General features: G+C 46.0%; 1 protein-coding gene across 1 annotated transcript in view; it reads left to right on the forward strand.

Annotated features, from left to right (window-relative positions):
* Window positions 1-27,508, forward strand: part of Acoxl (acyl-CoA oxidase like) — a 292,744-nt gene that overhangs the window by 133,530 nt on the left and 131,706 nt on the right. Inside the window, exon 12 of the mRNA XM_037205208.1 lies at window positions 6,220-6,373. Within this exon, the coding sequence (XP_037061103.1) occupies window positions 6,220-6,373 (154 nt within the window). The remainder of the gene's footprint in view (window positions 1-6,219; window positions 6,374-27,508) is intronic.

Raw genomic sequence — 27,508 nt, forward strand, 5'->3', positions numbered from 1 at the left:
GTTTAGACAGAGTAAAGTGCACAAGTTGTAGTGTATCATTTAGTGAGTCTGGGCAAATACGAACAGCGGTGTAGCAAACTCTCCTGTTGAGTATAAACCGTTTACATCGCCCTGGCAAGCTTCCTGGGTTCTTCGAAGTTGGGCCCCACTTCACCACCATAGCTGAGACAACACACATTTTGGTTTCTATCCCTGTAGCTTGGTTTGGTTTGCTCCAGTCCAGAGAGGCCACTGTTCTGGCTTTGAGTTTCAAGGTGAGAAATGACAGGTGATTGACGCTAATGAATACCAAATCGCAGAGCCGTTATTGTGTGGCATGTGTGGTACTGTGCTGTTGAACACCTCACCAACCCAATTGCTCCATGGCCTTCTTGACTATTGCTTTTCCGTCGTGTGTGTGAGGAGGTCAGAGGTCAACCTCCGAGGCTTCCTTTCCTTCAGCCTCTAAGGAAGCAGCCAGTCCAGTTTGTGGCAGCATGGCCAAAATCTGTGCTGGCTTCTGCCTCTCCTCCTCTTTTCATGTTCTGTCTCCACAAAGGTTATCAGACCTGGCCGCAGGCTTTGGCTTCCAACCGTCAGCTGGCTTCGGGTGTCAGGGGCTGGGTAACTTGAGGCGTGACTGGTTGACTGGTGAAATACTCAGGGCGTTGAGTTCTACTCAGACAGAGGTGGGCCAGGTCTTCAGGTACACAAGGCTGGAGTTCGTAAGCAGGAAAAACAGCTCTGCAGCCAGGGTCAGCTGGCCCTGCCTGTCCCGCAGCGTCTTGTGATGAAGTCACACGTAGTCAGACTCACTCCACAGCGGAAAGGCGGCAGCAGAGGTGAGGTGGGACGGGCTTTGCTTGGGTCATGGAACTTGACCCCACCATTTGCTACTTGGAATTCTGTCTCAATTTCTCCGAATATGGAATAGTAATAATAAAACCTGACTTAGGGGCTTTTTGTGAAGATCACATGGGTGAAGATTTGGATATGCTCAGAGTAAAGTACTGGATGCTCAATGGTGTTGGTTGCTGTGGCCATTACCAGCAAGATTCCTCAAATGTCATTTTTTTTTTTTAATCCGAGTATCCAAGTTTATATCAGCATTAGTCGTGGTTATGGAGTCAACTTTATTGTACATCAACTGGAGAAAGAGAAAACGTGGCACATAGTCCGCAAACCTTCTGATCGCCCACCCTGCCAATTCTCACCTCCTGACAGAATGATTTCCTCCCCTGTCATCTCACCTGACCCTCTTCAGTTCCACTCTTAACCGACCACCACCAACCCAGACCTCTTCAAATTCACCACCAGTAGCCTCTGAAACAAAGTCTGAGTTCTCGCGGGACCCTGGAATATTCATCTGCTCTGGGCAAGCTCAAGCTCCCCTGTGTGTGGGCCCTTCTACCTGTCCGTGTCTCTCCTCTGTTGGGCTCTACCGCTGGACTCCAAGCTCAGTTCCTGAGCTCACACTCCTCCATCAGACTCTCCTACATGTACCTGCAGCCCCCCCCACCCTCCTCAGACTCTCCTACATGACTGACCTGCCCCTGCCCCTCACACTCCTCCATCAGACTCTCCTCACCACACCTGCAGCCCCCCCCCCCCCATCAGACTCCCTACGGCACTGACTACCTGCAGCCCCTGCCCCTCACACTCCTCCATCAGACTCTCCTACGCACTGGACCCCCCCCCCCCCCCCCCATCAGACTCTCCTACATGCACTGGATATACCTGCAGCCCCTGTCCCTCACATTCCTCCATCAGACTCTCCTACAGACACACTGGATGTATCTGCAGCCCCTGCCCCTCACACTCCTCCATCAGACTCTCCTACAGACACACTGGATGTACCTGCAGCCCTGCCTCTCATACTCCTGCTTCCTCATTACTGAGACTGCACAGTCACACTCTTTCTTCATAGACAATCATTTTCCTAGACAGACTCTCCCAAGCCTCTTCCTGGAGTAAGGAATGGCCTAGTCCACTTTATCACTGTACCATTATTCTTGGTGGAGGACTTGACTTCTGTGAGCATAGAAGCTATGGGTCCTTAACTTGGCATCTTCCTGTCTCCCAGTACCTGACTCTGCATATGTTAATTCAACTAAGGGGATGAAATTACCTTGTTCAATGACATCACATTTGGCCAAGGAGTTGGTTAGAGTTTTGCATTTAAACCATCCTGATAGTGTGCGGAGCAGGGATTTCATGTTATGAAGTTCAGAAGTTACTGGCCAGGGAAGCTGGTGACTGATACCTCCCTTTGGAACCATCTAGAGAGATTTGCTATGGAAAGAAATCTCCTCACTTAGAAAGTAACTAACAACTTTTTTTTAAAAAAAAATGCTCTTTGCAGTGTACCAGCTCAAAGGATTGTTTGGGTCAGCCTCTTATTTACTTCTGGCCAAGTGGGCATCTCAAGCAGTCAGGCGGGGCTGGGTTCCAGACCAGCAGTGGAGGGAAGGATGTAGAAACGCTCATGCATCTGTCTTTCAGCTGCATTTAGTCATTCTTTAGAGAATTTTTTCCACTCAGCACCTGTGAGGATACATTTCAGATAACTGCCAGTGCATATTCAAGTGTGTATAGCGTAGCAAGCCCTGCCTTAAGATTTCACATGTACTGACTCATTCGACATCTCAAGATAATTCAACAGAGCAGATGTTTGGTGTGTGTGTGTGTGTGTGTGTGTGTGTGTGTGTGTGTGTGTGTGTGTGTGTTGTTCAAATGCAGAAGCCAGAGGAGCACATTGGGTGACTTCTTCCATCTCTATCCACTTTGTTGACTTGAAACAAAATCTCCCATTGAGTGGGAAGCTCGCTGTTTGGTCTAGGCAGGCTGGCCAGCAAGCCCCAGGGATCTACTTGCCTCTGCCCCCAATACTGGGTTACAGGCACACATGTCCACACTACTTTGTGCTTTTTAACATGGGTACTGGGAATTCGAGCTAGGTTCTCTGGCCAGCAAGCCCAGGGACCTGCCTGCCTCTGCCCCCAACACTACATATTTCATTTCACTGCTACATATCTACCTGAGTGAAAAGAAGTCATGTGCCTCCTTTAAGACGTACATATCCATTTTCATAGCCATTTTATCTATAATAGTTCCAAACAGGAAATATATGAAGTGTTTATTGACAAGCAAATGAACAATGGAAGTGTAGTCTATGCATTACATAAAATGGAATACTAATTGGCAGGAGAAAATAACAGTGACCAAGAACAAGAATAAATCTCAAAGTCACACAATAATCGAAATAAGGAAGGCACATCACACTGCGCAGCCCTACTGTGAGTAAGTCCGTAGTGAGTGGCAAAGAGCATGTCCGTGGTGACCTTGGGATGGGACTGGAGGGAGGGATAGACTGAGAAGCATGTGGGGTAATTTTGGGGTGCTGTTGAAAATGTTTTGTGGATTGATAATCTCACGAGAATGCATACCATCAAATCTGTATGCTTTGAATGAATACTAAATCATTCCTCAATAATGTTGACAAGGAAAATCTTTGAGGTGAGCTAGTAATGAAGCTTATACCTTGTAGAAGCGATCCCTCTCTGAATACGCTGTATTTCTATCCCCCTCTCTCTTCATTTATAAACATATTGGTAGCACAATGGATGAGAAAATGAAATGAAAGTACACTTATGGGAAAACATTCCCGCATCACCTACACAGTGACATAGCACTCTATGAGGGAAGTCTATAGCCAAAATACGTATCTTAAGCCCTAGAAGAATCACTACAAATAACATAGTGTGTGCTGGTTAAGTACCCAGATTAGGCTGTCTCCTGGGGGCTGTGATGACTGATGTGGAAGAGCCCAGCCCACTGTGGGTGGTGTCACCCCTTGGTAGGTAGTCCTATGTTGTATAAGAAAGCTGAATGACCTGAGCAGGAGAGAGCCAGGGTGCAGCTTCCTCCATGGTCTTTCTGCTCTGGGTTCCTGCTCTAACTCACTCAGTGATGGACTGTTATCTGGAAGTGTGAGCCAAATAAATCCTTTCATCCCCAAGTTACTTTTAGTCATGGTATTTATCTCAGCAAACCAAAACATAGTTTAAAGGTTAATTGTGGATCTCTGGTTTCTCTTCAGAGCACATAAATATTTTCCTCTTTAGAAGTTAATGGTGGAATATGATAGATAGATGGGATTGAATAAGACAGGAATAGAGGGGGGAAGGGAACAAAGAGTATAGGAATAAACAGCAAATAATTTCAAGGAAAGAGTTTTAAACCCATTTTGTTGAGAGTTCCAAAATGGCTACCTAAACGAGACCTAAACAATGACAACACCAGTTAACACCCCAAAGTGGATAGGGGAAATATCGCAGGATACCGTGTGACCATACTTCAGTGTACTAGTCTGGAAATTTCCAGTAAGTTTTAGATCCTGAGACAATGGTTCCACACTTGGCATGCTGGCCACCCTTGACTTTAATGCCCATGCCTAGCGCCTTTTCTGTGTCCTAGAGTTTGGCTGACTACAGAGAGAATTCAGGAAAACCTTCACACTGAACATTAGTTCTATGACAACTTGTTAAAAGAACTGGAGACGAGACCGCAGTGAAGGCATTCAAAGAGAGAGTGAAAGAAAACCTGGCCCTCTTCAACTACGGCATTTTGAAATACAGAAAGAGAATAAGAATTGTGGAAGTGAATGGGCACACACGGGGAGACCAGCAAACGTGACGTTGTGTAGAAGTCACACCCACAGATGGATGAAAACATTCTGAAGAAGGAATTAGTCACAACCTGCATTAGCTTCGGCTACTGCTGTAACTATAACTGTTCCCACCTCTTGGAATCCGTTCCAATACCCAGTGGATGCCTAGAGCCATGGGTGACAGCAAACCCGACACATACTAGTTTTCCATACATGCCTGTAACAAATCTATATAATTTATGAAATTAGGCAATGTAAGAAATTAGCCGCAGTAACTAATAACAAAATAGTATGAGTGTAACTATGTGTTGTAAAGATGTTCTGTAGATGTGATCCCTCTCTCTTTCAAAATGTCTGATTGTACTGCGCCCACCATTCTTACGGTGTGATTAAGGCAGTGCCTGAGAGGTGGCCAAAGTGAGAGGAACCGTACGGGCATATTGGCATGCCGTGTCAGGCATCCATGCAGAGGTTACCGGGACACAAGCACCTTGGCAGGACCATAGCCAGTCGGATAACTACGACTCCCACAAGTCACTAGCGAGTGGTTAGAATGGATACGATTCAGATACGTGAGAGATCGTTTGTGCTCCAGACAAGGCACAATGAGATTCTGTGAGGTTTTAGCATGCTGCCCAGGATAGCGTATAGTTGAAAACTTATGACCTGTTTATGTTTGGAATCTTCCGTTGAGTATTTTCAGATCCTAGTTGGCCACACTTCAGTCGAACTGTGGAAGGCGCAACTGCAATCCACAGACTTGGTGGCACAAAACAGCACAGCATTATACTCTTACAGTTCTGGGAGTTGGAAGTCAAAATGAGGCCTGCTGGCTTAGAAATCAGGGACTTGGCAAGTCTGCCTTCCTTTGGAGACTTGAAGGAGCGTCCATATCCTTGACCTTCTACAAGCTTCCTGGGACCGCCTCATTGCTTGTCTTGTCCCTTCCTTCCATCTGCAAAGCCAGCAATGTCCACTTGCTCCCTAGGGCCGCGTTACCTCGGTTCTTCTCTCCTCTTCTTGTCTCTAGCTCCTTCCTCTCATACACAGACACGTGTGTTCACCTCAGCCCAGCCGTATCCCCCAGGACCCTGCTTTAATCACATCTCCCAAGTCCCTTTTGCCATATGAGGTGACATACACACAGATTCCAGAGGTAGGAGTATGCCCTTCTTTGGGGACCATTATTCTATTTCCTATACACTCCATGGAAGAATTTCCAGTAGACAGGGACTTTAAAAAATGACCACCTCACAAGGTATGCAAAACTTACTTCGTAGTCGGCAGAAGAAAATAATATGGAACATATATACATAGACAGAGAAGCGTGGAGCAGAGGCCAGCATTAGTGACGGGGTTTAGGGACTGAGTGCAGAAACGTGCTCTCGGGCTGGGAGTGAAGGAGAGCATTTACAAGGGGAGAGCGATGTGGTGGAGATGTGCGAATTCAGTGGTAGTGCAGAGTGACAGTTTTGAAGGGGATCTTGGGTGGTAACTGGGGCTCGTGCGTGCTTCTTCCGTGTGGGTGTGACACTGCTGTACCCACCACACGTCTCTCCTTTGTCTCACAGGCATGCGGCCTTTGTCCTGGATGAAGACATCTTCCGGGGGAGGGAGCTCATCAACAGGCGCTCACTACAGGCCCTAATGGCTGGGCTGAAAGCCTACAGTACCTGGGAGACTATCAGCTGCCTCCAGGACTGTCGCGAATGCACCGGAGGCATGGTGAGTTCCCCCAGCTGAGCAGGCCTGTGGGCCCCATGGTCACCAGATCTGCAGGGCTCTGCACCGTGTACAGTATGTGTGGGGGAGCAGGACATGTTGGGCAAAAGAAGTCTTTGAATCTGAAGGGAATGGTCACTGTCCCCAGACTCTGGGTACTTAATATCAGCCTGTGGCTTGGCCCCTTACACGGTGTTGCAAGACCTGAAGTGGACCATGTTGGTGAAATACTTGGCATGCAGTGGCTGGCCGTGAGGATTAGTGGTGAATGTCTTTGAACTGGAAGGTTGTGGTTGATAAGATAGGAAATGGCCACCAAAGGTTCAGATGCTCAAAGCTCCGCTCCATTAGTCCCGTGGGTAGAACACAGGAAATGTCTCCAAGAGTCTCCAGCTCTGGGAAGGAAACAGTGTTTGTAGTCTGCGGCAATGTCTCCAGCTCCAGGGTTGCCTGGACTGTGCAGTGAGGGAAATTAGGAGGGAAAAAGTGCAACGTGAGTCTCGGGGAGTGGAGGGGATTCAGAGAACAGCTGTGTTGTATTGCCTTCCCGGGAAGACATCTGTTCATCCCAGATAGGGCGTGGACGGCAAATCAAAGACATGTCGCTACTCAAGACCCGCTTGGTGAGCCTGTGAGTGAGGGCACTGGGGTTACTTACAGGAGCATGGGTGATGCAAAGGCATCCGCACCACTGGGAAGCTCACTACTGGATTCCGGATGCATGCTAACATGCCTGGCTTTTACATGGGTTGTGGGATTTGAACTCAGGTCTTCAACCCTATACAGCAAGTGCTTTAACCCACTGATTCATCTCCCTAGCCCCACAACATTGTGCATTCTTTACAGAATTCTTCCTAATTGTGTGACCCTTGCTTATGTCTTGGCATATTTCTTCCCATCCCACTTCCTCTCCCCCACCCCCTTCACTCCCCAGGAGTGGCTGGCAACTCATGAAAATTGCATCCCTGGGGTTCCCCATACAACGTTCACACAGCTCCCTCAGAAAGAGTCTCCTCTCCCCAGCAACTGATTTTTACTTTTATAACTTTGGGGCAGGATCCTGTGAATTGTGCGGCTTTTGTCTGCTTTCTGGGCCTCCTGAGTCTCCAGGAAGGAGCACTTCAGCTTAGAGAAGCATTTACACCACAGGAAGAGATCTGTACCAGACTCTTCCACGATCCTGAGAGCTGAGTAAGATTCAAGAAAATGCCACTCTGTGTTGGACAATGCCAGTGAGAAGGTGTGTGTGTGTGTGTGTGTGTGTGTGTGTGTGTATGTGTGTGTATATGTGTGTGTATGTGTGTGTATGTGTGTGTATGTGTGTGTGTATGTGTGTATGTATGTGTGTGTATGTGTGTGTGTATGTGTGTGTATGTGTGTGTATGTGTGTGTATGTGTGTGTGTATGTATGTGTGTGTGTATGTGTGTGTGTGTATGTGTGTGTGTGTATGTGTGTGTGTATGTATATGTGTGTATGTTTGTGTATATGTGTTTGTGTATATGTGTGTGTGTGTGTGTATGTGTGTAGGGCATGTGGTTGTGGCATTGTGGATCTGTGACTCAGCAGTCAGATATTGGCGGGGGCAGTAATTGGGGTTCAGCCCCAAAGGAAACACAGCATTGGTAATCCCAAGAAACGCACCACTTCGGCCACACGCAGTCTGGACTCAGCAGTTCCTGCAGCTCCCAGGGGACCTTCCTAGGGGAGATGGAAGGAACGAGCCCTGTTGGGCCTTTGGTCTGAATTTGATGCTGAATCTGGTGGAATAATACCCAAGACAACTGTATCTAAAAAGGAAGAAGAGAAGTTTTGGCCTTTTGGAGAAAAGGTCGAGAGAAAGTCAAGGAAAGTTCCAGAAAATCAAAGGGGAAGGATGTTTTGGAAATCTGTTTCTCAGAGTTGGGGAACCCTGTGGAGGGGTAAGTGGAAGCGGCAGAGCTGCTGGCAGAGCCGGGGGCTTCTCCATGAGCTATTATGCCGGCTCATCCAAAGGCCAGCATGGTCGAGCAAAGCCGTACCCAAGATGGAGGGGGTCCTGGAGGACACAAGTGCATCTTCCCTACAGGACATTTTGAGAGAGACCCCTTGGAAAGGGAGAGTGAAGAATGTTGACCTTTGGCCCTAGAGTACACCTGGGCCAGCTCCTCCAAGGTCGCCAGGGCAGTGGCTCATAAGGGTCTCCCTTAGGGACCTGACAAGTCAAATAACTGATTCCCACCAGAAGCTGTGGGAGTTGGCTGTCTCTTCAGATAGGAGGGTGACAGCACCTGGGGACACAACTGTGGGATTCTAGACTAAGGCTGGGTGAACAGGTGGCGGGTGAGATCTGTAGGGATCCCTCAGGTAGTAGCTGTTCACAGGGGGCGATCAGGACACAGCTGGAATTCTAAACTGGCTCAGACTGTGTCCCTCTGAGAGGTACCTGAGCCCCGAGCTCTGCTCATCCACCTGTGATCTTCTGGTCATCGTCTAGTCCCTCCTCGGCTTCATCCACTCTACTGTGTTGAATATGGCTCTGTTTCCACTAAAGCTCATATTGGGCCTTGGCTCCCTGATGCACTGGTATTGAGTGATGCCCAGTTGTGTTCAGGCCCAGGGCAGGTGACCTTAACTGCTGTGGGGTCATGAATTGTGTCACACTCAGAAAATAGTTTTTTTTTAAAAAAAACCCTTCTATCATCTGGTTCTTATACCCTTTCTACCACCTCCTCTGGATATTCCCTGAGCCTGAGTAAATGATAGAAATGTCTTGTTTAAGGCTGAGTGCTCATCAATCATGGCTAGAGCAGTCATGAGTCTCTCTATTCACTGCAAAGAGAAGTTTCTCTGATCCATGCTGAGAGTAGCATATATCTATGAATATAAACATAAATATTTAGAAGGCAATATTCTGTGATGTCAGATTATGGAAACAACAGTAGTGGGTCCTTCCCCAACCCCAGGGCCCATGACCTGCCTAGCCCTGAGTTTTTGAACAGGTTTATAGTACCAGGCATGGGTTCTCTTCTGTGGCCTGAAAGCTGTTCAGGGCTCTGCCCTTTACCCCACTAACAGTCATGCCTCTACTGCCAGTGCTGGCATTTGCCTAGCAGGTTGGTATTATGGGTGGAAGGGCCCCCAGTGGTAGAGGGCTGTTAGTGACTTTTCTTCTCTAGCAGCTTACATGGCACCTGCCAGCAGGTAGTAGGCATGCCAGCCCGAAGGAAGGGAGCCTCCAGTTCAGTTCCAGCTTCATCTCTCTACTTCCTGCCACCAAGGTGTGCCCCACCTTGCTTTTGGAGACTGAACATGGAGATCACTGATTTGGCTGGCCAGGTTGGCCAGGGAGCTCCAGGAACCCACCTGTGCCACCTCTCCAGTGCTGGGATTACAGGCGTGTGTCACCACGCACTCTACAGATTATAGGTGTGTGAGTGTCACCAGACACTCTCCAGTGCTGGATTACAGGTGTGAGTGTCACCAGACACTCTCCAGTGCAGGATTACAGGTATGTGTGTCACCACACACTCTCCAGATTATAGGTCCATGTCACCACACACTCTCCAGTGCGGGATTACAGGTGTGTGTGTCCCCACTCACTCTCCAGTGCTGGATTACAGGTGTGTGTGTCACCACACACTCTCCAGTGCGGGATTACAGGCGTGTGTCACCACGCACAGCTTTCTGCATGGGTGCTGGGAATCTGAACTCAGGTTCTCATCCTTGGACAGCAAACACTTTACTTGCTGAGGCATCATTACTTTTTAGAGAGAAAACACCGGTACCGGGCTTAGGGTAGTCATATTCAAAGCAAGAGTGCCCCGCTGGCAGCTCATTTTGGGGGAACGTAAATTTGATGCCATGTTTAGTACGGGAGCAGGAAACCTGAGGAGAGGAGGAGAAATCATGCATATGCCAAGATATGAACCTTCCTGTCACTAATCTTTGCCTTGTCCCTCACCACAAGCAGTCCTCCTAACCTGTGACACACACACACACACACACACACACACACACACACACACACCTTAACTGCTGGCTTTCATATTCGTCACCTAGTACAAGTGACACCTAGAGAAGGCAGCTTATTTCCTCAGTGAAGCCATTTTATAGCCACATGTATTAGACTACTTTTCCTAATTATAAAAACAATGCATGCCCACTGTGGAAGTTTTTTGAAAATACAGAAAAGCACAAAGAAGGAAGTGAGTGTATGCTACACCTATGCTTCCAAGCTACGGCTAGTTTCTGAGCCTCATTCTTTCCATACATTGTGTGTGTTTAAGTTTATAACCACTCCTCACACCCATGAGCTGGTAGGGACGATGCTTCAGATCTCACTTATTTAATGTAGTTTTAATGACTAGTACCATTTATGATGTAGGCGTAACATGAGTCAACAACTAACCTTCAGATATGTAAAAATTTTCATTATTATAAAAATATTCTAGCACCCAACTTTGGTGGTGATTTTGTGCATATTCTGTTTTCTTGGGATCCTATGTTTAAACAAAATTGACACTGTGAACAAGGGTTATGCTTATTTCTACTCCCATACCAGCAGTCCAACACTGAACCTTAATCGTTTCTGGATCAGTGACTTTCAAGTTCTCTCAGTCGTGACCCCAAATAAAAGGTACATTTTTTCATCACAATCCAAAAATTCCACACATACATACATGGAATCAGAAAAACATGAGAAATTTTCATGAATTGACGCTGGCCTTTCTATCCTGATGTATTCTAGTGATTTCTTTTTATTTTAAGAAGAGCAGGTCACCGGTGCATTACCTTGACCTCATGACCTGCTGACATGTCACAGCTTGCAATTTGCAAAACACAGCCAGCCTCACTGAGCAAACCTAGAGTCTTGCCTCTGGGTAGGCCCGGCCACCACAGTGTGTATCCCCTAAGCTGCAATGTTGAGGGAATACATTGTTTAGCCCAGGCTGTGGGATACCTTCTGTGACTAGAATGTTTCTAATTTCACTGGTTGTTACTTAAGATTTTGTTTTTGAAGGTGAGGAAGAATGAGGGCCCCTAATTATCTCCTGAGATCCAACACAACATAGTAACCATTTTTCCCCTACCTGCCTACATGTTCTAGTCCAGACCCCAGGCCATTCAATTAGGACAAAATTACACACAAATGACGGGGAGAAGTGGCGGAGATATCTGGTGAGGGTCCAGTGGCCTTTCCCACCCTCTCCTTCTCTGAGAGAATGTCAACAGCCCACAGGCCTGAAAGTGATGGGCTCTTAGCTGATCTCAGGAAGATGGCTGCAGTTTGTCTCAAAGGATAGCTCCTTACAAGTGTGAGGGTGTGCCTCAAAGCTGAGCAAACCATCTCTCAGAAGTACCGAGGCACAGTGCTCAGTGATCACATTGGTCTGGAATGGTTGTTTTTGACACTTTAAAAAAGAAATGCTCCATATCAAAGGATTACCTGTAAAATTGACATCAAATTTCTCACTGGGAACAAGGCAAGTCAGAGGATGTGAAAAAGCATTTTTTCAAAATTATGAATGGGACAAAACAATCTAAATTTGTACACCTAACAAAATTATGTTTCAAAAACAGAGGTATAATAAAGGTGCATCACCCAATCACAAAAGTTGAAAGAATTAGTCATCAACAGGCTTTTGCTGTAGGAAATATTAAGAGAAATTCTTTGGGTAAAACAAAAGAGTCCTAGCATAAAAAGAATATTAGTAAGTGCCTGGATAAACAAAGTGTTTTCTCAGTATTTAAATCTCACACACACACACACACCGACCAGCATTTTGGAAACAGGTCTCACTGTGTAGCCCAGACCGGTCTCTTGCTCCTCCAAGCATTGAGATTACAAGTATGCACCACTCTGCCCAGTTTAAATATCTTTAATGAGCAGATTACTTAAACAAAAGTGATAACCTTGTAGCCTGAGGTCAAGATGTAAGTGTGGTGTGTCAATCCTCTGACTTTTGGCTGAAATTAAGTGTAATGTAAGATGCGTGAGTGTGTACAGAGAGCAGAGGAAAAGAACTCCGCTATTGCAAGATTCTCAGGCCACACACAGCCGTGAAACATCACTTGAAAGCATATTGAGAACAATTAGAAGTGAACAATGCAGGCTGAGTTTTCCTTGTGTGGGATGTTTAGGACCAGGAGTGTTCCAGGTTTGGGGATTTTCTGGATTTTGGAATGTTTTCAAAGACTTTCCTACATTGGAATGCTGAGGCACTATGAAATCTGAAGCCTTTTCCAGATTTTAGAGCTTTTGGGATTTCCGATTTTTATACTATAAGCACTGAGATCTCCGCCAGAATAATACAACAAGCTGTATAACCAGCATGTGATTAAAGTGGAGCTTGAACAATATAATACCGAAGTGATCAGAAAGAAGGCAGGGAAGCAGTCAGAACACTGAGCCAGACATGTTAAATGAATTGCTCTTTAAGCACTAAATGGTGCCCCAGCCTGGCTCAGAAGCAAGGCCCCCCCTTTTATAGCCCTGGTTCATATGCGAATTGGGTTGTGCTGGCTCACTCCCCACTCAATAAAGAATGTGGGTAACAAGGAGCAGGTAAAGACTCACAAAACAGCTGAGTCCTGCCTAACGGTGAGCAATTTGAATCTGACCTGTGACTTTTGCAATTCTATGGACTTGGCCAGGCCCCTCACCTGCCTAAGCCTGCTTCCAGGAGTCTAGAGGCCACAGCAGTGGGAGTCCACCCACTGGGCGGACCTTTCTTTTTCTTTGAGACAGCTCCCTGATGTTTCCTTCAGCGGGAGGTAAGATGGGATGTGTAGCTAGAGTTTTCCTGCCTTGCCCACAGTCAGGGCCAATCTTTGTCACCCGCCAGTCCCACAGCCGCTCAGACCCAACCAAGTAAACACAGAGACTTATATTGCATACAAACTGTATGGCCATGGCAGGCTTCTTGCTAACTGTCCTTATAGCTTAAATTAATCCATTTCCACAAATCTATACCTTGCCTCGTGGCTTACCAGCATCTTTTCATGCTGCTTGTCAGGGTGGCAGCTGGCAGTGACTCCTTCTGCCTTCCTGTTCTTTTATTTCTCCTCTCTGTTAGTCCCGCCTATCCTTCCTGCCTAGCCACAGCTGATCAGGTTTTATTTATTGACCAATCAGAACTACTTGACATACAGACCATCCCCCAGCACAGCCAAGTGCAGACCATCTCAGACACCTGCACTCAGGCCCGTGGTCCTAATCATCCTCTATGCGGACCTGCTGGGTAAAGCCACGAGGAACCCGAGAACGGGCTCCCACAGGACATACAGAACATCCCACAGCAGGGATGTAGTTAAATTACTCACCCCAGTCCTCTTCTGAGTCGGGGAGGGGCGGGAACTGGAGTTGGGAAAGCCAAGGCTGCCTTTGGTGTGCTGCATTTCTGCTTCTAACCTTGGTATGTAAGTGAAGAACCAAACTGGCCCTGTTCCAATGTGATGGAAACCCTTCCCCTTGCCTTGTGGAGAGCTGGCCACTGAGAGCTTCACTCTGCTGCCTCTGCTAGGTCACATGGCCAGAGCTCCTGTCACCCACAATCTTCCTTTGAGGATTGACGGGGTCAGTCAAGTTCTCAGGACTGCTGATACTTACGCATTGGCTCGTTATCCCGTTTGAGCACCTCCACTGAATTCTCTGAACTCATCCGGTAGAGGAGTGGCGAATGGCCTTGCTTTTACACTTCCGCCTTTGTGGACACGTGGAAGAGGTATCTTGTCATGGCAGAGGTACCACTTGTGTTTGGACCCTCATGGTCAAGGCTCTGGCCTTGGCTCTTCCCACTGACGCCTCAACTCTTAAATCCCAGGACCTGTGTAAGCATTCAGTAAACACAGCCAGTCCTCTGCACCCATGTATCCCACCCCCGGCTTTCACCAACTGCAGGTTGAAAATATTCAGAAAATAATTGTGCCTGAACTAGACATGTTCAGACTTCTTCTTAAAACGACTCCCTAAGCAATATCATATAACAACATTTACATAGCATTTACAAGGCACCAGGTCTGGGAAGCAATCTGGAAATGATTCAACATATATAGGGGGCTGGGCAAAGGTTAGATGTAAACACCATGCTGTTTGATGTAAAGAATTTGAACATCCAAGATTAGGGTACCCACAATAGGTTCTGGAGCTAATCCTCCACAGATACCAAGGGACAACCATACCTGATCCTCCTTATACTGAAGGACCACTGTACCTGATCCTCCTTATACTGAAGGACCACTGTACCTGATTCATCTTATACTGAAGGACCACTGTACCTGATCCTCCTTATACTGAAGGACCACTGTACCTGGTTCATCTTATACTGAAGGACCACTGTACCTGATCCTCCTTATACTGAAGGACCACTGTACCTGGTTCATCTTATACTGAAGGACCACTGTACCTGGTTCTCCTTATACTGAAGGACCACTGTACCTGGTTCTCCTTATACTGAAGGACCACTGTACCTGGTTCTCCTTATACTGAAGGACCACTGTACCTGGTTCTCCTTATACTGAAGGACCACTGTACCTGGTTCATCTTATACTGAAGGACCACTGTACCTGGTTCATCTTATACTGAAGGACCACTGTACCTGGTTCATCTTATACTGAAGGACCACTGTACCTGGTTCTCCTTATACTGAAGGACCACTGTACCTGGTTCTCCTTATACTGAAGGACCACTGTACCTGGTCCTCCCTTCTTTCTCTTTTGTGGGATGACATAACTGATCACACTGATGAATCCCAACGTTTCCTCTTCCTTCTCCTGTTCTCCATCACAACTTATTGATGTGGGAGCCACCTGGTTGGAGTCCTCAGGATAAGGCAATGGACTATGGAGGCTGAGTCCAAAGCCTCAGGGCCTACAGAAACAGTCCTGGGGTTCTGACACAACTTGGGGGTCTTGCTGTCTCCTTAAAAGGGTAGAGCCCTTTGGGTGGTAACTGTACCTGGATACCCATAGCCACATCTTGTGTCCTCTGTCTGGACGACAGAAGGTACCAGTCCTGTGCTCACTGCATCCCTGAGACCAGTTTCCCCAGGAGGATTTTACGTCCCGCTTCCACCCATAAAGCCTGCTTACTCTGCTCTCACTGCTCCGGTTCTCCTCTGCGTGCTCCAGAATCCCACATAGAAGAACAGAATTGGCAAAAGCAGAGTAAAGAAATAATGGAACAAAACTGAGCAAGCCAGTCTCCTAGGAGATGTGCGATCCAGCTTAGTGATAAGGTTATCAGCAAACATGTCTTGACCCTGCCTTTTATGTTCCACATGGAGCTGCTGTTTGCTGTTCAGGGATAAAATGCAGCTGGATGAAGCCTGAGTGATTACATTCAGTGATTGCATAAGAAAACACTGAGCCGATGCTTGTAAACTAAAAAATGAGAGGAGTATGATACATAGCCCCTGCTTAGCCAGTAGACTTCATCCCAAGGCTGATTCCTCAGAGAGATCCAACACCACCTCATTTGTCTGGCATCAACCAACTTTGGAACAGATCCAAGGCCTGACATAAACAGAAAAGATATCTGGGAAGCCCAGAGATGTCTAGAAGCCTGTGCTCTGGAGTGAAAGCCCTACTCCACTCCTGAAGGGGCCTGGCCAGTCTCTGCTGTGAGCAGTGTTGGTGCTCACACTTGGTTCCAGCCTCAGGTACTCTGCAGTGGGAGGTTCGAGGTTCTTTGAGTGCAGGTGGCTAAGAGCACCCAGGAGAACCTGCTGGGCTCAGAAAATTCGAAAGGACTATACTTTATTTATTAATTTATTCCAAAAACAGGGCTAAACAGTCTTGGAACTTGCTTTGTAGACCAGGCTGGCATTGAACTCACAGAGATCTGCCTGCCTGTGCCTCTTGAGTGCTGGGACTAAAGGTGTGCACTACCATGCCTGGATAAGAACTATACTTTAAAGAATGGCTTAAAAATCCAAGAACATAAAAAACAATCCAAGAACATAGAGACCCCCAGCCAGCCCTGAGAAGGAGTCTGATGTCACTAGGAACAAGGAGGCCACTCTGTCATTTGGCAGTGTGGGCTCTGTGTGCCCAAACAGGCTAGCACCCGAAGGCACGACTGCCTGTTGGTCACCCATCCTGTCAGGTCCTATAGACGGATTATCTCCCAGGGCAGCAGTTCTCAACCTGTGGGTCATATCAGACATGTATGTTACTATTTATAACCGTAGCACAATTACAGTTTTGAAGTAGCAATGAAAATAATCTTATGGTTGGGGGTCACCACAACAAGAGGAAGTGTACTAAAGGGTCACAGCACTAGGAAGGTTGAGAACCACTGGCCTAGAGTTTAAAAAGATAGCACTTATTTAAATCCTTAGCTTTCACAGCAGTCTGAAGGATATGTACCTTTCAAAACAGGCAAGTAGGTCAGCCTGACTCAGATCTGTGATGACAGAGACCGTTTGGCTCCCTGTCCAAATTGTGCAGGGGAAACAGGGCCAAGAAAAATCCTGGCTGGTGCCTGGGTCACGTGTTGTGAGTGGTGCTGCTGAAGGATTCTGGCTCTGAAAGTCATGTTGGCTGGGACTGCATCTGTGTGTAGGGTTAGAGCACGCTGCAGGTTAATATCTGCTGCAGTGTGAGGGTCTGCTGCAGTGTGGGGGTCTGCTGCAGTGTGAGGGTCTGCTGCAGGTTAGGGTCTGCTGCAGGTTAATATCTGCTGCAGTGTGAGGGTCTGCTGCAGTGTGAGGGCCTGCTGCAGGTTAGGGTCTGCTGCAGGGTGAGGGTCTGGTGCAGTGTGAGGGTCTGCTGCAGTGTGAGGGTCTGCTGCAGGTTAGGGTCTGCTGCAGGTTAGGGTCTGGTGCAGTGTGAGGGTCTGGTGCAGTGTGAGGGTCTACTGCAGTGTGAGGGTCTGGTGCAGTGTGAGGGTCTGCAGCAGTGTGAGGGTCTGCTGCAGGTTATGGTCTACTGCAGTGTTAGGGTGTGCTGCAGTGTGAGGGTCTGCTGCAGTGTGAGGGTCTGCTGCAGTGTGAGGGTCTGGTGCAGGTTAGCGTCTGCTGCAGTGTGAGGGTCTGGTGCAGTGTGAGGGTCTGCTGCAGTGTGAGGGTCTGGTGCAGTGTGAGGGTCTGCTGCCGTGTGAGGGTCTGCTGCAGGTTAGGGTCTGCTGCAGTGTGAGGGTCTGCTGCCGTGTGAGGGTCTGCTGCAGGTTAGGGTCTGGTGCAGTGTGAGGGTCTGGTGCAGTGTGAGGGTCTACTGCAGTGTGAGGGTCTGGTGCAGTGTGAGGTCTGCTGCAGTGTGAGGGTCTGCTGTAGGTTAGGGTCTGCTGCAGGTTAGGATGTGCTGCAGTGTGAGGGTCTGCTGCAGTGTGGGGGTCTGCTGCAGTGTGAGGGTCTGCTGCAGGTTAGGGTCTGCTGGATTTCACAATAATTCAGGTAACTGGGGTGGGGAGGCAGGTGGAAGAGCCCTTACTCAGTGCTCAATGCATGAAATGTCAGACCTTCAGAGAGGGGGTTTCTAGGTCCACATGTTGATTTTGTTGTGGTCAACACTTACAAGTCTGTCAGCCACAGTCTGCTCTGCCTTATCCCTACTCTTCTAGAATTCGTCATGACTGCTGACCAGCTCTTTGCCTTTCTAGTTTAGCTTTCAGAAACCCCTTTCTTAAGTATCAAGATTCCTCCAGAAGATTCCATTGCGTTAGAGCTCTGGACTGAACCTCTTTTTAGACTCTCCTGTTACTTTCTGGGTGTTACATAGACGATACTTAGTCTGCTTACAGTGATATAGAAAGACAACACAATAAAGATCACTTTATGATTTAAATGATTTCTCAGCATTATAAGATAAGAGGAATCAACTCTTGCTTTTCAAAAGAAATTTTAATTTTGAAGTGAAATTGCTGATAATGTATGTATGTGCACACTGTGTGGTGCAGGCACATACCATATGTGGAGGCCTGAGGACAGTTGTCAGAAGTCAGCTCTTTGTTCACTCTGGGATCGGGTGACCGAACTCAGATCATTAAGTTTGCTACAGGCTTTTTTATCTGCTGAGCCACCTCACTGGCCCAGAAGGTTTCATTTTTTTTCCTGCCTTATTCTGAGCCCCTGAAGCGTCAAGTACCTGGGGCTGTGTTGATGTCCAAGGAGCAAGGATTGTTAGTTATCCTGTGACTTTGCCACAGCTAGAACAACAAGGGGTAAGATGTCATCTCCCCAGATCTAGTGAAAGGAGCAGATGTTCTGAACCAGAGCTTCACCTGGCACCAGGTGTGGTGATGCACACCTGTAATTCTGGTTCTAGAAACATCGGCAGGCAGGAAGATCCATGAGTCCAAGGTCAGTGGGCTTCACAGTGAAACTATCTCAAATACATACATACAAAATACACACACACACACACACACACACACACACACACACACACACACGCGGCAAAGAGTGGCTCGTAAGTGGGGCCAGTTTCTGAGGATGGGTCCTTGCACGTGGGCAGCTGAATTCCCAGGGAGGAGGGCTCCATGCAGGGGTAGGCTCGGTGGGGAAATAAAAAAAAAACAAGATAAATAAATAACGTAAGTTAGTATGTGTTTTAAAATTTAAAGACAAATATCAGACTTTCCAAATCCCAGGCTCCTGTCCCTGATTTAGGATTTTTTTGAAGTTGGAAGGCCATGGACTTTGTTCCTTGGCTCTCTGTGTTAGTGATTCACACTTAATTCTTATTTAGCATAATACACTTTTTTTTTTTAATAAGGCTCTTTGTCTTTTGTGATTTTTTTCAGTCACTGGGGTGGGGGTGGGGGAATCATCCCTGTATGTGGAAGTCCCTGTGTCGTCACTGTGACAGTCTTGTGTTAATGGGTCCCATCTTGTTAGACAAATTAGAGTGTGCTCGTAACAGGCAGTAAAACTGACCCTTGTTACTGATAAAGGAAAGAGAAATTGTTACAATGACCCAGGGATAATTAATTTCATTGGCAATATGCCTCTGAAAAATCTCAGCCCAAACTTCTTAGGGGCGAAAGTGAGGTGAGTGTAAGTTTTATACAGAGTGGAGAGCATCCAGACGTAGGGGTGAATAACGGATGTGCTGGCATGGAACCTGAGCTGCCTTGCCAAATTTGGAATCTGTTGTGCACTTCTTTCCTCTCTCGTGAGATAACCCATAACTCTCTAAATGAACCCACCCTGTATCGGGGTGGAACTAAATGGAGTGGAAGCCATAAGGCTTCACAGTTGACTTCAGAGAGGTGATCACATCAGCTAAGATCCTTCTGGGTGAAAGCTAGAGAGACTCGTTCCTACTTACTCAAGCCAGAATAATTCATCTTAGGAGGGGAGGGGAAAGAAAGAAGCAGCAGAGAGGAGGGCAAGGAGGAGGGGAGGAGGGAGGGCAGGAATTCACGTCTCACGAGAGCTAAGAGCCAGGAAGGGTCAGGAGCCCCCACATCCATCCCTCCCGATTCCCAGACTCCGCCTTTGCTGTCTTTCTTCAGTGTCTGCCTGTTCTTGTTCTTTCCGGCATCTGTGACTTCCCTTTGGCTATGGAATAGATAGGCTGAGCAGTAATGCAGAAACCTCAAAAGTCTGAAATGCTACGACACAGAAAACTTTTTGAATTTCAACATGATAACACAAGGTGAAGAAAAAAATCTCACACCCAACCTTCTTGACACGTGGAAGTAGAAGACAGGCACACTGAACACTGTGTAAAATGACCTTTAGGCTGTGTGCACGAGGTACACAGGAAACATACGTTTTGTGTTTCAAATTGGATTCCACCCCCAGGTGTCCTAGCTTGCTTTCTGTATCTGTGATAAGACACTTACTAAAAACAACTTACCTATCCCAGTCAGATTCTATCATCTCGGGAGCCAGGGCAGGACTTCCGGAAACTGGGCATCTATTACACCCTCGGCAACAGCTTTCTGGTGTATGTAACTAACCCTTTGTCACTGACGCAGAGACATGTTGATCTTGCGTCCAGTGACCACAATTAAACTGTCATAATTGTCCTCATAATTGGTTTATAGTTTTCTGGCTTTTTTTTTTTTAAGGAAGATGATTGTATTGCTTGTGAAAAATGATAGCTTTGCTTTTATTTCTATGTCTCTTACCGTGGAAGTGGTGAGGATTTCCTGTGGTGGTAGCTGCTTACATGCCTACCTTCGCATTTTATTGTCGACTTTAAGGTGGGTGTGCTTAATGCGTTGGTGTGGGAACTTTTCACAGACGATTGATTCTCTTGAGAAAGGTCTGTGCTATCATTTGAGTATGGAGTGTTCCCCCATAGGTTCATAAGCTTACTGGGGGAACTGTGTCGGTGGGTGTGGGCTTCCATGGTCCCCCTTGCTGCTCTCTTTCTGCTTCCTGTGCACAGATGCAATGGTCAGCTGACTTCCTGTACCTGCCACCCTGTGTTTCCCACCACGATGGGCTCCATCCCTTCAGAGCTGTAAGCGGAAACAAGCTCTCTCTCCCCTGAGTTGTTTTCTGTTAGGGCATTTTATCACAATGATAGAAAGTAAACGGATATAGTCTGTTTTACTCCTCGTTTAGGAAGAGATGTGTGCGTACGTGGGTTTATATTATTGGTTAGTTTTTAAATCTAGGTGTATGGAGTTATTTATCTGTATTTTTTTATTGTGATGATAACATCTTTTTCTCTCTGAAATCTGTAACACGGTGGATATATGTTAATAGAGACTCTTAATGTCACCAAACCTTGAGCTTGTGGATGTAAAACAGCTTAGCTGTCCTACTCAGGTGTAGTAAGTGTGCTGTTGACTTGCTAATTCAGGCTTGGGGTTTCCATCAGCAATTGTGAGTAGCGTTAGCTTGTGTTATTGTTTTCTGGTCGTGCCCTTATTTTGATTGGATATCAAGATGTATATTGCTCTCAGGGATGGGGAGATCGCTAAGAGGGTTAATGGTTTTCTGGATAAGCATGAGGCTATGAGTTCAAATCCCTAGTACCCACATAAAAGCTGGGTAAGTATGAGGCTAACTGTAATCTCAGATCCCAGGAGGCAGACACAGGGGATCCCATAGACTAGCCTAATCAGTGATCTCTGGACTCGAGTGAGAGACCCTGTCTTCCGAGGAAGACACCTGTTGTCAACTTTGGACTTCCACATGCTTACACACACACACACACACACACACACACACACACACACACACAGACATCTCTTCCCCAGCCCCAAAAGATGCACCAACACATATGTGTACATGCATGTGTACAAACATATACACATGTAAAAATATTATACCCTCACTGAATTACTCCAAAGTGTTGCTCATCTTCTCCCCATTACCTGGAAAACTTTGCATGGAATTGAGCATTGAGTGATCTGTCCCTTGAATATCCAGGACAGACAGCTGTGGATTGTACAGGCCTTGTTGTTTCTTTCTAGGAACACATCAAATGAAGGCTTTGTTTCTTCAGTGGTTTAATCTGCTCATATTTCTTCTTTCTTCTTGGGTCTGTTTTGACAATTTCCACTTCTCTGTAATTTTTGCATTTCTTCTTTGTTTAAAATTTTTCTGGTAGAAAGTTCATAAACCCCATTATACTTCTAATTCCTGATGTATCTATAATTACAGATCCTTTGCCATTTCTACTGGCATTTCATATTTGTCTTATCTCCAGACTTACTTTGTTCTTATTATTTAAGTCATAAGCTTCTCTCTGTTCACTTTATTGCATCTGGTTTTTCTGCTTTACAGATTTTTCATTATTGTATTTCCTTCCATCTTATTTGAGTTTATTTTCCTGCTTATAGTATCTTTCTAAAACTTTTTGCAATTACGATTTTTTGCATATGTATGTGTGGTATGTATGAGCATGTCTGTGTGTTCTCGTGTGTGTGGGTACACATGTGTGTGTAAGCTCAAGACTGATTGCTATCCACCTTACACATCAAGGCAGGCTCTCTTGCTGAATCCAGGGTTTACTGTTTCAACTAGTCTAGCTAACCAGCTTGTTTTGGGGTTCCTCATGACTTTAGGATTCCCAGAATCCACATAAAAGCTTGCCAGCTCACCTGTAACTGGCTCACACCTGGATAACAGGTGGGCTGGCGTGCTTTTACGTGGCTCTGGGGATCTGAATCCTGGTTCTCAGCACTGCTGAGCCGCTTGCCCAGCCCTCTTCTAGTATCTTAAGTGTTATTAATTTCCTTAATTTCTCACTTGTTAGAAGCATTTAATGCTATAACCCTTCTTCTGAAATACTGCTTTGACGTTATCAATTGTGGTTTAATGAAAAAAAAAAAACTTTATTCATTCTAGGTATATTTTAATTTCCACCAACACTTACTGACTCATATGTTTATTGAGTGTTTTTCAATTTCCTGATGCCTGATACTTAGAGATGGCAAGAAATGCTTAACTGTTATTAAATTTTTAATTTGTGTCAGGAGCCCATCTTTGCACTTGACATTACTTAACATAAATTCTGACAACAGCCACACAAGATAGAGCTAGTGTGACCCCAGTATTGTCTATATGAAACACAGGGCACAGACACTTCAGCGATTTCCCCAAGACCACAGAGCAGCTGAGCAAACAGGTCTCTGGTTCAAACCCAGGCTATTCAACTCAGGGCTAACCGCTTCGCAAACAGCCCTCATCTCTGTTACTGTTCTTGTTGATATAATAGTTAGTCTTTATTCATTTTTTTTTCTGCTTAATTCTGCCACAGTGAGAGAACATGGGCAGTATAGCACAGACTTTCAAAAATTTGTCATGACCTACACATCAGGTGTGTGACATAGAGTGTGGTCAGGTTCCAGATTCATCTCAAAGGCATGTGTGCTGTTATCTGGTACAGAGTCTTTTAGCTTGTTGGATAACGGCTCCTTGTAACTGTGTTGACCTCAGATTTTAATCATAGTGAAATTATGTTAGTAGATGATCATACAGTCAGGCTTGCCTTATCTTCCTAGTGAGTTAAATCTTTGATCTTAAGACAGTGACTCTCTCTATCCCTAAAAATGCCTTAAGGTTAGAATATGGTTCAGGCCCTAGAGTTGTGGTTTGGAATTCCAGGGAGTATACCCCCTCCACCCACTACTAGGACTGTAACTAACAAACCCCTCATCTTCTTGGGTGGGCACAGAGTTTTATCACCATACATGGTAGTCACCATTTTTCAGAAAGCTAGCTGTTTGGACTTGACTTTCTAGAACCCACCACCTGGTCTCAGCACCTGCTGCCCTCTTTGAACTCATGTCTGTCCTTTGTTTATTCTCTGAGTTCTGACAGCCTGAACATTCTTTCTTGAAGACATTTCTCAAGCATGTTTTTGAGGATTTTTCTACGAAAACAATGTTGAAAACAGTATCTGGACGGCTGCATTGGCAGAGACGGATATCCTCTGTCCATACCAGACTTGTTTTTGTTACGCCACCCTGGATTCCCAGTGACTCAGTTCAAAGGACCCTTACCCGCTCGGGCCTTCAGTAGCATTCTTGACGGGAGAGTTCCTTCCTGAGTATCCCTTTCTCTCGGCATTCGGGACTCAGGGCTGCACAGCCAGCTTCGCCCTTGCCTGATCAGCTTCCTCTGCCAGTATCTTTCTAAGCTCTTGAGGTTGCTTGGCATCTTCTTCTTCTGTGTGCAATCCTCTTAAGTCCACTTCTTTGTGGGTTTAAATACTTCCCAGGGGTGAGGACTTCTTCCATCCTGGACTCGCCACATCTCTAGATTCCCCTGTGTCCCATGGCCGTTGAGACCAGTCCCCTGGGAGGTCACACTGACTCTCACATTTAACACAAATTTCAATGTCTGCTCTCCCCACACTCCCATCCCCAGGAAAGCACTTCATTTTGCAAAGAAGCAGCTTCTTTCTTTGTCATGTGCCTGGGCAGCTGCACTCCAGTTCTCCACGGTACGTCTGTCCCTCCTGGGCTTCCCATCTCTACACCACCCGCTGCTCTGAGTCTCCTCTTTCCTCTCGGTGCTCCACTCAGTGGCAGGAGTCATCTTTTAGAATGACACCAAGTGACCTTGCTCCAAACATCAGCATTTATTTTTAACTTTACTTTGCTCCTAAGACACCAGAAAAGACGCCCAAGGTGGCTCCCAAGCCCCCAAGTGACTCGATCCTGGTGTGCCTCCCCAGCCTTAACTGTAAGCCACTCTGTCTGCTTTGTGTGATCTCAGGGTGTTCTCATACTCTGCCCTCTTGGTGTATGCAATTATGTCCCATTCCTAGCTTAAATTAATTCATTTCTGTGAGGTTCCAAGTTAAACAAAATATTCCTCCCTTTAAAAAAAAAGATTAGGTCTTGCTCTGTTGCTTAGGTTGGTCTCGAATTCCTAGGCTCACACTATCCTGCTTCTGCCTCCTGAGTAGTTAGGACTCTAGGTACACACCACTTCATTTGGCTTTCGCTTGCTGTCCCTCCACTCTCCTCAGAACTTCCATTTTTCCTTTCTGGAGTTTGCCTCGCGTGCGTGTGTGCGTGCGTGAGTGCGGTTTGCATGTGCCTATGTGTGTAATGGAGCCCAGAGAACATCCATGGCTGTTGTTCCTCAGGCACTGTCCGTCTTCGTTCAGTTGACTTAGGACCTCTCACTTGCCTGGCACTTGCCAGGTAAGCGAGGTTAACCCACTGGTCTCTGCTTCCCCAACAGTGGGGTCCCAAGTGCAAATGCTGTTTTGTTCCATTTCTGTAGGTTCTGGGGGGTCTCCCTTGGGTCCTCTTGCTTGCAAAGCAATCACTTTCCTGACTGAGCAGTCTCCCCAGTCCCATGACCACTGACTTTCAGTGACCAATTTTATTTCACTGGTCTACCTGACTGATGTCTGTCTCTTTTGAGGGCAGGACCATGTCTAATTCATTATGGACAGCCTAATGTCCACTACACCGGGCAGACAACTGGTGACAGGATTCATGAAGGAATAGCCTCTCACCCTCACCAGTTCCAAAGTTCTGAGAATGCAGTAAGTCGCAGAGGGGTCACTTCAAAGCATGGCGGGCAGAGTGGGGCAGCTCCTATCGGTTCTGTGGGACCCAGAGCTCTGGATTCAGAAGACTCAGCCCAGATCTGGGCTGCCTCCAGAAAGGTTACAGTTGATCTCCACACACCTCTTTCCCCTTGCCTATAGGAGTGAATGGTGGAGGCATTCAAGAGCAATATTAACACAGCTCCAAGGCAGTCCCCTGGCTGGGAGGGTCTATTCCTATGCATTTTTCATTGGCCCTCCCCTAATAAATAAGATAAGATTGATTACATCTGTTTCTTCTTTAAATTAACAAAATTTACCCTCAGTTGGTTTAAAAAGAGGGAATAAAGCCTGTTTCTAATTTGTTCTGATATATTTATTAAATGTAATCATCCAGTAAAAAAATTCAGAGATGCTGAAAACAGCAGGAAAATATTAAACTTTCAAAATGCAGAGCTTGAATCGTAAACTATGTTTCGTGGGGCTGTGTCTGAAATGGGACACAACCTCAGTGACATTCGCAATTAGCTGCTAAGCGGTTTGATGGAACCCAGAAGGCTGAGAGAGGGTAGCACATCTACCCAATATGCCCCCTCTTCTCAGAGATGAGATTCTGGGCTGTGTCACCCCCTGAGGACTCTGCTGGCTTTGGGAGCATGGGTTTAGAGTTCCCTCTGTCTGCTCCACACATTTCTTCCTTTCGTTCTCTGTTGTTTTATTAAGAGTGAAGTCAGCTAATGGAAAATATTACTCACTTTTGGGGGATGATGACTTTTTCTTTCCCCCACTCCCTTCTTCTTTCCCATCCCCCCCTAAACTCCACCAAGAATATATAAACGAATGTCCCACTTGGGAGGCCCAAAGAGAAGGAAGAAAAATTTCCCTCTATAATAAAGCCCCAAGGTGCTCTTTAAAAGCTGAGAGAAGGATTCCCCCAGACTCCAAAAGATTTATTCACTCAAAAAGATTTATTGATATATCATAAACACCAATATGTATTTTGGAGATTTGTGTGTGTATATGTGTGTAGACACATAGGGTATATATGATATAACTATATGGGTAAAAAATTCTCAACAAGATGCTAGTAAACTGAATTGAACAGCACATTAAAAGATCATTCACTGTAACCAGGAGGACTTCATTACAAGGACGGGATGCAAGGATGGTTTGATAGTATTCAAATCAATAAATGTGATAGCACATTACCAGAGTGCACAGTGACAGCATATGATCATTGTCATAGATACAGAAAACAGTGCTGGACAAAATTCAACATTCTTTCATGATCAAAACAAATTAGGCATAGAAGGAAAAGTACTTCAACTCAATGAAGGCAATATGACAGACTCATAGTTAACGTACTAAAGGAGGAAAGCGAAAAGATGTTCCTCTAAGATCTGGAATAGAACAAGGAAGCCCATCCTCACTGTGTTTCAGTCAACACGGCCTAGAAGCCTTAACTTGAGCAGCTAAGCAAGAGAAAGAAACAGACATCCAGATTAGAAAGGGGGGAAGTCAAATTAGCCCTCTTTGCAGATGACAGGCTTATGTAGGAAACTGCAAGAAAATATTTAATAAATAGTTTACCGAGTGGCAAATGAATTTACTAGAGTCTCAGGTTGCAAAATCAACACACAAAATTAGCAGGATTTCTACATGTTAATGCAAAGCTATCTGAAAAATAAAGAAACCATCTCATTTATAATAGCTACCAAAAATTAGTAGGGATAAATATAACAAAAATGGTAAAAAACCAAACAAACAAACAAAAAAAACCTCTACTGAAAAACAAAACAATAAAATATTGGTGAAAGCAACTGAAAAAGACACAAAGCTGTAAATGAAGCCCATGCCCTTGAATTGGAGTAATTAATATCATTAAAATGCCCATCAGACCCAGAGTGATTTACATGCTCGGTGTGATACCTACCCAAACTTCAATGCAGGTCTTCACAGAAATGCTATGAACACTACCAAAATTCATATAGAGAAAAAAAATCTGAGTAGCCAAAGCAAACTTGACCAAAATTACTAAGAGCTCGATCACTACATGACTCCAAATCCGTAGTAACCAAACAGCAAGATTCTCACAGCAAACCAGAGACACTGAAACAGAATAGAAAGCTGGACTCATGCACTTAGAGCCAAGTGATGTTGGACAAATGTGTGAAGAACACACACACACACACACACACACACACACACACACACACACACCACACACAGAGGGCAGTCTCCTC

Source organism: Peromyscus leucopus, chromosome 4 (assembly GCF_004664715.2).
Source record: "Peromyscus leucopus breed LL Stock chromosome 4, UCI_PerLeu_2.1, whole genome shotgun sequence".
In the NCBI taxonomy this organism is placed as follows: domain Eukaryota; kingdom Metazoa; phylum Chordata; class Mammalia; order Rodentia; family Cricetidae; genus Peromyscus; species Peromyscus leucopus.